The sequence below is a fragment of the Lissotriton vulgaris genome, chromosome 2_1 (genome assembly GCF_964263255.1).
Source record: "Lissotriton vulgaris chromosome 2_1, aLisVul1.2, whole genome shotgun sequence".
Lineage (NCBI taxonomy): Eukaryota > Metazoa > Chordata > Amphibia > Caudata > Salamandridae > Lissotriton > Lissotriton vulgaris.
In genome coordinates this window covers 1,962,449,830-1,962,462,552 of record NC_141687.1, presented here as the reverse complement: position 1 = coordinate 1,962,462,552, position 12,723 = coordinate 1,962,449,830, and the positions used below count along the sequence as shown (strand labels likewise).

The 12,723-nt window shown below is 41.5% G+C and overlaps 1 protein-coding gene across 1 annotated transcript in view; it reads left to right on the top strand.

Moving 5' to 3' along the window:
* Nucleotides 1-8,796: 8,796 nt before the first annotated feature.
* The window catches only part of LOC147733565 (aminopeptidase N-like), a 268,819-nt gene continuing 264,892 nt past the window's right edge, over nt 8,797-12,723 (top strand). The window contains exon 1 of the mRNA XM_086958151.1: nt 8,797-9,536. Within this exon, the coding sequence (XP_086814277.1) occupies nt 8,899-9,536 (638 nt within the window). The 5' untranslated portion in view covers nt 8,797-8,898. The remainder of the gene's footprint in view (nt 9,537-12,723) is intronic.

Here is a 12,723-nt window from a genome sequence, read left to right as displayed (position 1 = left end):
TGACCTGAAATGGAACTAAGGAGCAGAGGTTCCGAATGCCTAATTTCCCCACCCAGCATACTGACCACCTTGAAGTTTTAGGATGCAGCGTTCTGTGGGCAGGGTAATATTGCCGGCATGTTGACAATGCACAAAAGTAAGCAAAACATCAGTTTATTAAGAACAAAGGTGATGGCCTTTCCACAGCTGTATGAGCTTTGCTAAATGCCACATCCTAATAAGCAATATGCAAACAAATTAAGTTGAGGCATAGACTTCCTAGAAACAAAGTGAGTGGGTGCAGTGTGCCCAGGGCCAGCTTTAGGGTGGTGTGGCTGCTGGGGCTACACTGGGAGCGGACCAGGAGGCATGGGGGGGCACTGACCTCAGAGCGGGCACGGTGTTCAGCAATAGCTAACAATTTAAAAGTACCTGCTTCAGAGTTCATTGAGCTTCCAGTTTTCAGGTAGCAATACAAATCTCAGGATAATTCTTGTGATTAATGTTCCTGGCAGACAGTGATATTGGAGCTTTGTCTAGTGGGAATTTCGACTCACCATAAAGTAGTGCGGAGGCTTAGTTTCCCTGCTGTAAAGAACAGATCTGTTTTTTATGTGGGTAGCTGGGCGGATTAGTACAGCCAGTCTTTACCAGTGCTTTAAAACAAATTAAATGTATCTGAGAGAGGGGCTTAGGAGAGATGAGGGGCACTTTTGCCGGATGGTAATGAGGGAATCCAAGGAGGAGGTAATGGAGAAGAGGGCCGCCATAAAATATTGTTGCCCCATGCACCACCAGTGATATCGCTGCCCCTGAGTGTACATGGAAATAGAATATGTAGAATAGTAGATTAAGATGCACATACAGTCACATAGAGGTAGACTGAGTAGGTGGTATACATCTGACATCCAAAGAGATCTTGGGATGAGAAATAACAAAGTGGAAGTCACATTCCTATAACTCAATTGAGGAGAAAAAAACCATAGGACGATATGCTTCAGTTTGTGGTGTATAACATCAAATAAATCACCTCGTCAGAAAATCTACTGCTCCTTGCTGTGTGACTACACCTCCCAGCACTACATACACAGTAGTTTTCAATGAAGGCCCCGGATGGAGCTGAGGAATGGATTATCCAGGACATTGGCAAATAATCAAACCAAACCCAGCTTCTTTGTCAGCTTGGCAGAAATGACTCAAAGAAAAATGGCAAATAATCCGACAGGCCATGAACTGTTCCAATGACAGAAAGGGTAAATCCCATTAGGGAACAATAGGTTGCTTCTTTCCTTTCTCTCGGGACCAGGTGGAGCTTATTGGAGTGAATATAAGATTGAGAACAATACCACAACATACATCATACTTCTGCAGTGGATTAAAACTGCATGCTTTTGTGTTACATTATGTTAATGGAGATTGCCAGGGGGTGCTGTGAAATATGAGAAACAGGGCAGGCAGGTTGCAGGGATGAAGAGGAGGTGAGTGGGGAGGCATATGGTGGGAGTCCAGGAGAGCTACCACAGTGAGAGGAGGGGAAAGGGGGAGGTGCAGCAGCATCAGGAGAAATGGGGAAAAGGAGGCAAAATTGAATTACGCCCAGCAGAGAAATGAACAATGGAAGCAGATAAACAGGGGAAAGAGTGGAGGATGAGAGAAAGTAAGGAGAGGGAAAGCACAAGGCACTTCCTTAGACTGTTTAAAGTCCAAAACTATGGAAGAATTCAAAAGGAAATAGAGTTCCTTGGCAACAGCAGTTTAAGGATATAACTCATTCAATTAAAAAATAGTGATACCGAAATGCTTTTGAACAGGACAAGCGCAAGGAATAGCACGCAAGCCATCAAATCAGAAACAGTGAATTCATATATACAAGAAAGCCAACTATTTGTGGAAAAAGGGGCTGTCCCAAAGCCAAACCAGAAATATATGTTAAAATATTGGTTATAAAGATGTCTGAGATAGGCACTTGAAGCCATCTATAGCAAGACGTCATAAAGTATTGGAAGATGTCAAAGATTCTCTATTGTAGTTTTGCAGAAAGGTTGTTATGTTGTAGGTGCTCTCTTTGATGATGATGTGTTAGAAATCTGCCCCTCCTGCAGGTCCTCTGGATTGTTTGCTGAATCCTACTTTTGCTAGCTATGAAACTCTGAGCACTTTATCCCTTCTAACCTGTGTTAAAGAGCTTATGCTCCTCCTTTCAACATGGTACAATTAGTATATTCCTGATTGACACATTTAATTTACCCAGAAGTCTCTAGTATATGGTACCAAGTTGACCCAGTGTTTGTAAATTAAATGCTACCAGTGGGTTGCAGCACTCATTGCGTCCTCCGCTGCCATGGAGTGTAAAACATGTCTTCATGTCTACCACTGTAGTCTGGCTGGGAAGGTTTAAAACAAGAAATACGGTCTGTGAAAATGACTTCTTTTGTGAGGCCTAAACATTCCTTTTAAATATTAATAAGTCACTCACAATTAGGTCTTCTTGTCCATAAGGAAAGTGCATGGTACTTCAAAAGTAGCACATCAACATGTCCTTGGAGTGAAAAGGCAGTAAAAACTATTTTCATTGTAGCAGGGTTTGCTGTTCCACAGGAAAGCATTGGGATCCAATATTAGACGTAATATATGTTATGTTCACCTAGAGAACAGCGACAAATTTCGTTTTTGGACTTTTTGAAATATTTATTCCAATTCCAATTCCTGGTTAAGTTGGAATTATAATGAATAGTTTGGAAAGATGACTTTCAAAGTCACCTTCACCCTGCCTGAAGTCCCTTAAAGCTAAATCTGTATATTTTCTCCTACTTTTGACAGCTAGTAATTAGCATTTCACTATGCATGCATGAGGTTTGAACTTGCCCCCAGGACAGGGACAAAAGGCGTTGTATATGGAAAGGTGTTCTTGTGCCTTAGACAGTATGGCCTGTGGGCTGGCGTCACAGACTTAATTAACTTCATGTAGCCTGAACACTTTGTTTGCACCTCCAGCCAGACCATTCCCCACACAGTGGGCCTCCTGTTGACATTACAGTGTCAGATCTGGCTGGAGCATCAAGATCTGCTTGACATGTTGCTGTGGTTTTTCATATGAAACTTGTGGCACACTTCAAAGAGGCCTTCCCTGTCACAAGCAAATAATTGCTGACACTTGGCAGGAGCCTTCTTTGGTCTCCTCCAGCCAGACATACCCCAATCACAGTGGGCCTCCTTTTGACATTACAGTGTTAAAGTATTTTCGACAAGGCTGCTGGGTTTACTTTTAACATTTGAGGGCCACTTCTTAGGAGGGACACAAGATTCCAAAATAATGTATGTGTTTTCAGTGACTGATTACAGAACTCAGTTTTTGCTCTTCAAGATTTCTGTCTTTGACTTTGGTGGGGGTACATGGGCTACCTAACACTTGAATTTAGTGTTATATTTTTTCGAGGACACCAGGGTTACCACACAGTTATTTATTTTTATTATTTTTATTTTGAGAATTTATAGAGCGCAACTGATACCTTGCAGGCTTCCTGGCGCTGGAGAATACTCTACTGAGGATAGACCGGAGTAACTAGCAGGCGGGCAGATTTAGGGGAATAGCCAGGTCTTGATGCGTTTTCTAAATGGAAGAAGTTGTGAGATCTGGCGTATGTCAATGGGCAGACAGTACACTCCTCACACACACCCAGCACTCAGATCCAAAGTTTCGAGTCGCCGAAGTAGTTGCCCATCTTGACAATGCCCACAGTGTATAGTGTAAGCCCCAGGAACGTTTACCCCATTGGTTAGGGTGTTCCCAGAGGTCATTCCCACTCACTAGCTTGTGCCAGGTATAAATGTGGCATCTCTAGGCACCCACTTCAAAACACTCCAGGATGTTTGGAAGATCAGAGGAAGACTTAACCTGCTGTCTAAGACCTCACAAGAGCCTAGAAAGCTTGACCTGATTTCTCTCACTCTGGACAAAGAAGTGGTCTCCAAGAGTGTTCAAGGTACAGGGAAATAATACGCTCCAAGAGACTTTTCCTGCTACTGCTCATCTGAAAAGTGCCAACTGAACCTGGACTGGACTGAACCCTATGTATCTCATAGTGCCTCCTCTGAAGTCCAAGGATGTTTTAAAAGTGTACTCATGTGGTGGATTGGGAGTTAAATGGCAAAAGTCAGAAGGTAAAATCTTTGGCCAGATTGAACCCAGCTAGTGCACCTGGCCATGCTCCATTACAGTCAGCTTAAAATTGTGCTTAGGCCCTGTTGTACTTCTTGGTGCTAATCATACCTAAAAGTTTATAAATTTATTTCACTGGTTCCTCTTATTGGATTTTTGTCATTTTGATTGTTCGTTTATTACATTTTACTCTATTTTTCTAGTTCGTTTTGAGACTTTTATTGCTTTTCATTTTGATTTTTTTGTAATTTTATTGCTGCAAGAATATTTTAAACATTGCTCTAAGTTAAGGCGTCTGTTCTGTGCCCTAGCTACCAGGGGTTAAGCACGGCTAATTTAATGACTTTAAGGATTGCTATTATTACTTGAGGTCAGTACTTACCACCCTCAAATAATAATTCAATTTCGTACAATGACACAGAACCAAGGATATCGGTATACGAAGAGCTTCTGGTTCGTAAAAATAACCCCTTAGCTTTGAATTCAAAAGAGACCATTTTCCTAAATATATGCTAATGTAACAAACCAGTAAGTCCAAATTAACATGTGCAATCTTAAAATAATCATGTTTTTGTAATTTGTTTCTAACAGCAAAGTAGCCGAAAAACATAATTACATCACTTAACAAAAGAACAACAGAGCATTATGCTATTTTTAAATTTTAGGCACAGAGGGGCTTATTTACAAGCCCCTTGCGCTGCCAGTACATCAATTTTCCTCCTTCTAAAAGTGACACAACAGAGGTACAAGGAGATTGTAAATAAGCTCCAGAGTATTTAAGTGATTTGTCAGAACCACAGGATGTGAAGCTGGGATTTGAAATGTTGGAAAGGCAGCAGCTTTAGCCATATGGCCCCATCTCCTCCCTCGTTAAATATATAATTTAAAGACATTAAGAGTGGCTGGTGTTCATATCAGAGGTGATTGAACAAAATATCCATTGACGTACATTTAAAACAGAAGTAAAGCATGCTTTTCTCAAATTTATTTCACAAATGGGTTTCCTCTCAAACACATAAACAATATGTAGGCACTTTTGGGCCCAATTTTATTATCAGTACAGTGTCCTTCAATTGTATAATCTCTTCTGTTTCCCATTAAACTGTGTGGCTCCATCAACAATACACTTTTTACTAATCACAGACTATGTGGGTTCCAATCCTATATAAACTACCACTTGAAAGGAAAACACCACTTATTTATCCCCAATCCAGTTTAGAGAAATCAGAAGCAATCATAAACATAAGGACAAGTGCTCTTAGCTCTTATATACCATTTAATTATGACCATATTAATTAATAGCAGTGTTGTCCACATAGTTGGAGAGGTCTGGTGCCGCGGCCAGTGAAGCTGACTTAATTTCCATGACAGCCCCCAGCGCCTTGAGACCCGTAAGGGTGAGTAGTTCGCGCTTTACAAATATGAATTTACATTTATTTTACATATAGTCTACTTTTCTAGGAGTTAACTACTCTTAACACTTTCTTTCTCTATGAAATAAAGACTATTGAAGAAAGAATCCCAAAAAGCCCCGCTCTAATCAAGTTGATTCAGGCAGACACAAATCGCACCACCCTTTCCTCATTTCTAAGCCCGGGAGGCGAACTCAGCTCCATCGATATTCACAAAAGGTATTTAGTAGTGGTAAAGTTAGGATTCTAACTAGGAATCCTGACTTTACTACTACTTAATACCTTTTGTGAATATAGAAAGTTGTGAAATTAGGATTTTTCTCAGTTTAGTAGTTGTAAAGTTAGGAATCCTAACTTTACTATTTTACTACTACTAAATGCCTTTTTTGAATGCCAAAAGTCGTAAAGTTAGGATTTTGTTTCAGTTTAGTAGTAGTAAAGTTAGGAATCCTAACTTTATTACTACTAAATGCCATTTGTGAATACCAAAAATCGTAAAGTTAGAGTTTTGTCTCAGATTACTTTTGTGAATCGGGCCCTTTATCGTTAATGAGGAAAAATGCCAACTTTCTAACAGTGGCATTTTTAAAATTGTAATTGAAAATCCGACTTCATCATAAGAGAGGATTTTTTATTGCAAGTCCAAAGACACTAAACATGAACTGGTTCCCTGTTCTCATTTGGAAATTATGGCTTATTAAATGTAATACGATCTCACCGATGTTATTCTATGGGAGAGGCAGGCCTGGCAGCAGTGAAACAAATTTAGGGGTCTATTAGGATGGTGGGCGGACTTTAGTCCGCCCGCCACCCTAACGGTGCTGGGACTAGCCAACAGTGGTGCGGCGGTCTTGTACGGGCAATTAGGATGCCACCGCCACCATGGCTTCCCCCGTCCACAACATTGTGGTGGGCGGTGCTCACAGCACCACCCGCCATAATGCTGTGGATGCACCTTGTGCATTGGCATGCACAAGGTGACAGGCACAGCGCGGTGCCTGCCACCTAGTCCACCCCAATGTCCCCCCATGTGCACCCCTCAACCCCCAACACTCCGGGGGCCCACAACATGCCCCCACAAGCAGAATCTGCATGCCTTCTATGGGAAGGCACATCTCCGCATTCATTTTAATATGGATGGTGGTGTCTTGCAGACACCGCCACCATACTGAGCCCCTTTTCTGCCCGGTAGACTTGTCGACGGGTGGAAAACTGGTGACGTTCTTTATGCCCGCCGTGGTCCCCCGCTATTATAATATGGCATGGGGAAATGGTGGGCGGCGGTGAGAAATGGCGGGCGGATCCGCCTGCTATTCTAACAGACCTGTAAGTGTTTTGCACTACCAGGGAATTTAAAACCTAAAATTACATATCCTACGTTTTAAATACACTCCACCCTGCCCTCTGGGCTGTCCAGGGCCTGGCTTAGCGGTGACGTATGTGTATTAAAAAGGAAGGTTTATTTTGTCAGGATGAGATAGCAATTTAAAACTGCCCTCAGTGAATGCAATGGAATGCCTGAGACATGTTTACAGGGCTACTTAAGTGATTGGCACAAACAGTGCTGTGGGCCATTAGTAGCCTTTAATTTACAGGCCCTAGTACATGCAGTACCACCTTACTAGGGACTTAAAAGTAAATTTAATAGGTCAATTAGATGTAAGCCAATTCTACCATGTTTTAAGGAGAGAACACAAGCACTTTAGCACTGGTTAGCAGTGGTAATGGGCAGAGTCCTAGGCCAGCAAAAACGAATTTAGCAAATAAGTGGAGGGTAAAAGCAAAATGTTCATGATGAACCTGAAGAGAGAGCTAGGTCTAACACCAACAATTACTGGGTGTGACAAACTCCACACCCCTGCGAGGTATTCTAAGCACATATCCACAACTAAAACCTGTCAATAAACAACAGAGAGAAAATGCTTGAACTTATTTTGCAGTTGCATTCTATGAAACCGAGGTGACCTTATTTACCACCTGCTTTTCGGTAGAGGGATTGTTTCAGGGCTATATGATGCTACTATTCAGTAAAGCATCAAACTTGAAACTGCGGGGAATATTATCAAGAAACGGTGCTAACATTATCGCTGCTTTAGCGGCAGAAAACTGCTGCTAAAGCGTAGATAATGGGCTTGATAATATGCCCTTGTGAATTCCCATGGAAGCCCATGTTCTGGTGTGAACATGGGCTTCTATGGAAATTCTCTACGGCGTATTATCAAGCCCATTATCGCTGTTTTAGCTGCAGTTTTCTGCCACTAAAGCAGCGATAATGTTAACGCTGTGCTTGATAATATGCCCCTGCGTTTTTAAATGCTCCTCCTATATGTATTGTATGCTATATTTAGCGCGATTGCTGAATTTTGTATGCATTGACTATCACTTGCAATAAATAATTGTTATCGATAAACTTGCAATGCAGTACCGCTAGCAGTTTCCGACCTACAATTGACTAGATGGGTGGACATGCAGCATTTACCAAGACATGCGGTTTTGGCAATAACGCATGACTTGTGATCACAGCCTTAGCGAGATGTGCCATGGACCTGGGAATTACAGCAAGGTAGATTTGCTGAATATGAAGACTCTTTTCAGTCCTGACTATCTTGTTTAAACATTAAAGGCTCACATCTTCTCTCTTATGAGAAGTGTCTCCCACTTTCAGTGCCCTGAGGTTTTTCTACTCTCGCCCATTTCTCCCTCTCATACCACACCGACATCAGCCAGGAAGATATTCCAACAGCAATCGTCCCAGGCTAGCAAAACAGCTCGAAAAGCATGTCAAATTATTACTCAGCACTCGGCCGGCGAAAAATCAAGAGTCAGTGAGAAAGTACAGAGTCAGTGAGAAAGTACAGAACGCATGTAAATGATTAGTCTGTAACTGAAATGACAAATCAATAGCTAAATTGAACAGGTAAGATAACAGCACCATAACAGCTAAGAAAACGAGATTTATAGAATGTTTCATCGGGTTCTCTGGTAGATAGATTGCTCCATCACTTAACCTTTAGAAGTGCTAATTGATCTGATATTCATTTCCATGCAGAGCTGAATTGTAGTTGTAATTACAACATGATTCCATTGATTTTATCTTTCCTGGAAAACCGTGAGCTAGACAATCTGAGGTCGTCCATGCTAAAGTCTTTTTAGAAAAGGGTACAGATTAAAAGTGATTGAGCAATAAAACCTTGGCCCTGATAAGCACCAATTAATATCTTACTAGCTAATAGTTTTACAATTTGTTCCTCCTCCACGTCTTGTGGAATTATAAAAGGCACACATGGAACTCTACACTTGCCTTTCGGCTGTCTTTCAGATACCCAGACCTACAACTGGATTGCGAACATGGCAAAAGGCTTCTTTGTCAATCCCCTGCTAATGGTCGTCGGCGCTTTGTTCTCAGTTGCGGCTGTTGCCACTGTCATAGCACTATCAGTGGTGTACTCCCAGGAGAAGACCAATAATGGTAACTCCATCCTTCCTGACAGTAGCACTTTGGTACCCACAGCCGAGGCAGGACCCACAACTACCTCCAGACCCATCACACCGGCGGCCTCCACTCCACCACCCAGCCACCCGTGGAACAGATATAGACTCCCGAAAAGCCTGATCCCGCATCACTATGACGTGGAGCTACAGCCTTACCTTGAGAAAGACTCCCGGGGTCTTTACATCTTTAAAGGCAAAAGCACTGTATATTTCAGATGTTCAAATGCAACTAACGTTATCCTGATCCACAGCAAGAAGTTGAACTACACCATGCAGAGTTCATTCCACGTATCTCTGAGCTCCGTTGATGGATCGCATCCTCCATCCATAAGAAGAACCTGGCCTGAGACACTAACCGAGTACTTGGTGGTGGAGCTGAACGCCACTCTGGAGAATGGGAAAGACTATTCAATGTACACCGAGTTCACGGGAGAGCTGGCGGATGACCTGGCCGGGTTCTACCGGAGCGAATATATGGAGGGCAACGAGACCAGGTAAAAAACCAGGGGCCTCATTTATGAGGTTTTGCCATAGGGAAGCGCAGCAGGCCTTCCTGCTGCGCGTCCCTACGGCAAAAGCAAAGGGCAGGAATGCGCTGTATCTATAAGATTTGGCGCATTCCTGTACTTTTCCCCTGCGCCGGCGCACAATGGGCTGCCTGCGCTAGCGCAGGCACCCTTGCACCATGGTGTAAGGGTGCCTGCGTTGCGGGAATGATTATTTTCGTACAGGAAGGGAAACCTTTCTGTACAAAAATTATCACAGAAGGCTTTTCCTCTGTCTATGTTTGCTGCAGAATGCAGCCCACATAGAAAAAGGAAAAACGAGGAGAAATAAAGACATTTCTTCCCGTTGCGCCTCCCTTACGCCTCCCCTGGGGAGTCGTAAGCTTTTGGCACTGCCTCAGATTTACAATTTCTCGTAAATCTGGGGCAGTGAAAAGGCCATGGATGTTGCTGGGAACGCCCCCAGCAACACCCATTGCACGCCCCTTTAACGCAGAACACTGCGTTAAAGGGACTGACATTTATCAGGCAGCATTAAGACAAAAAAAAGTGGCTTAGTGCTGCCTGATAAATATCACGCCGGCTTCTGCGCCACAGAACGTCACAAAAAGTGACGTTCCGATGGCGCAAGGGGCCTCATAAATGAGGCCCGAAGTGAATTTTCCTATTTTGAGAGGATGTTTTTCAAGAATGAAAAATGGGACATCGCACTATATTGAGTGGCACCTAATGCTTGTCACTTTTTTAAAAATGTATTCAAGGTACCCTTACTTTTTTATTTAACTCTTACTTTTAAGTTGTTTATTTATGTTACCTTTAATGATGGAATGTCCCAGGGGTATCGTTGGTGATAGGAACTGTACTTGCGATGTACTGGACTCGACACAGTGGGGGTAAGGCTAAGGCATGATGAATATGAAAAACAGGTCGTTCTACTGTACTGAAGCCAGAAACGGCAAGCACATAAATAAGCGTTACAAGAACTCCACCATCCCTTTCTGAAAGCGACTTTCCACAGTCAGGTATGTCTCAAAATTGCTAGAATTTGTAATAAAAATTATGCTTAGTAGCTGAAATGCTTTCCTTTCGCTAATCAGCTAGTTATTCAAAATGTTGCATACTGTTAGTTTCCAAAAATAAATATATCACAACTGCTTCAGAAACTTTTTCTTTATCAAATATCTTTTTTATGAGTAAAGAAATAATTTTATTTATAAAACTCCAAAAGCACTGATTTGATTTCCAGTGTAGATTAATTACTTCACAAAATTCCAGCATACCCAAAGATAAAAATACATGTATGTTATAGGCAAGCGCACGGCATGTAAAAAAAACAGCAAAAGTACAATGTGCACACAAATATTATATTAATCGTTGTGTGTATACTGAAGTAATCCATAGCAGAAACCTGAATCCTCAGCATTAATAGAATAAAATATAGCACAATTATTAAATTATAACAATCTTAAGAGATACATTACAATGTTTTCTTGTAATAGATGCAAAGAAATGACTAAAGTCCATAAAATGGTAGAACTATTTGTTTGTATAAATTAAACAATGTGCAAATAAAGTATATTGGTTGCATTTAACACAGTCTTGTGAATAAAACGATATAAACGGGCTTTTAAAATATGTTTCAATAAAAAATGTCTAACTGCAAAATCGAGTTAACTATATGAATTCCTCATAGAAAGCTAGAACTCAATACAAAAGGCTCGAGATCATATCACATCTTAAACAATCTAATACTAATTTTTTTTTCTAAATGCACGAAATTGAAATCAAATAATGAAGGTTCAACGGGCAGCTAAAACCCACGCGTTCATATATCTTATTTCCCTCAACTAGTTATTAGTGGGGTCATACATCAAGTTTATAAACATTTTGAGTTCATCGGGTAAGAAAGTAACTGCATAGAAGAGGTGTCAATCTTGCCATTAGCTTTAACAGTCCCCCATCGTTACTGTACCTAAAGAGAGTGCGAGGGTAAACTGTGCAAGGGAATCATGCCTGGTGTCAATGGCACATTCACTATGAAGTTAACAGGTTACTTTTTTTATGAGCAAATCTTGATTTCCTCAATTGAGTGTAACAAACGGCAACGTTGTTAAAGCGCAACCTATATATTTTTATATGCAGTCAACAACAATTTTGTTTGCCTAGTTTGAAAACATTTGCACAAATTATGAAATATATGGGTGTTTGGGTAATTTTTACACTGTTTTCACCCAAGTTAAAATGCATGATTTTATTTGTTACTAATTTGTATATATATATGTGGTATTTATGAAGTGCAAACCTAGTCAAAAGGCAGTGCAACTCTGTAAAGGGTGAAGGACAAGGATACAGTGATCCAGAGATAGGAGATTTACCTGAATTCCTTGGCGCAGAAGTATACCGTGCCGCACTGTGATGAAGTATGCTTTCAAGAGGTGCGTCTTCAACTCTTTTTTAAATTGGATCACATATCAGTGGTCCAGATGTGTACGGGAGTTTTCTTTTAGATCCTGGGTGCATAGATGAATATGGCTGGCTGTCTTGTTTTTTAGGTTTTACACTTCTCAGACTCGGGTCTGACGGTGTCCTGGCTGTGAGTGACCTGATAGCCACTACAGATGGTGAGCTTCTCTACAAGATAAGCTGGGGTGCTGGTCATGATGGTTTTGTAAATGATGCAGTTGGTTTGTAAGATGGTGTGGGCCAGCAAAGTGAGTCAAAAGAGTCCCATCAGGTTAGGGGTGATGTGATTATATTTCTGGATGAGATGAGCTACAGCATGTAGGAGGCCTTATAGGGGGACAAATGTGGAGCCTAGGAAGCCATGGAGCAGGGCATCATCAGCATTCAAATACAGGAGTACAGGGCTTGAACCTCAGTTTTGAAGTCGCTTTGTGGAAGAAATGGTTTCTGTTGTAATCAACTTGCATGTGTTAGTTATAGAATATAGAATCTGATCACCTCATGGAGTGTCATGTGGCATTCTGACTTTGGATGCGCTGCTGTTGATGTTAGATGTTGTTAGATGTTAGGTTGGTCTTTTATAGCGCACGGCTACTCCAAAGGAGTGTCCTGGCGCTTTAATTAGTGACCAGAAAGGAAAGACATCAACAACATAAGACAGAACTACTGCGAAGAGTAGAAAGAACCAGCACTGGAGAGAAAGAACACTATC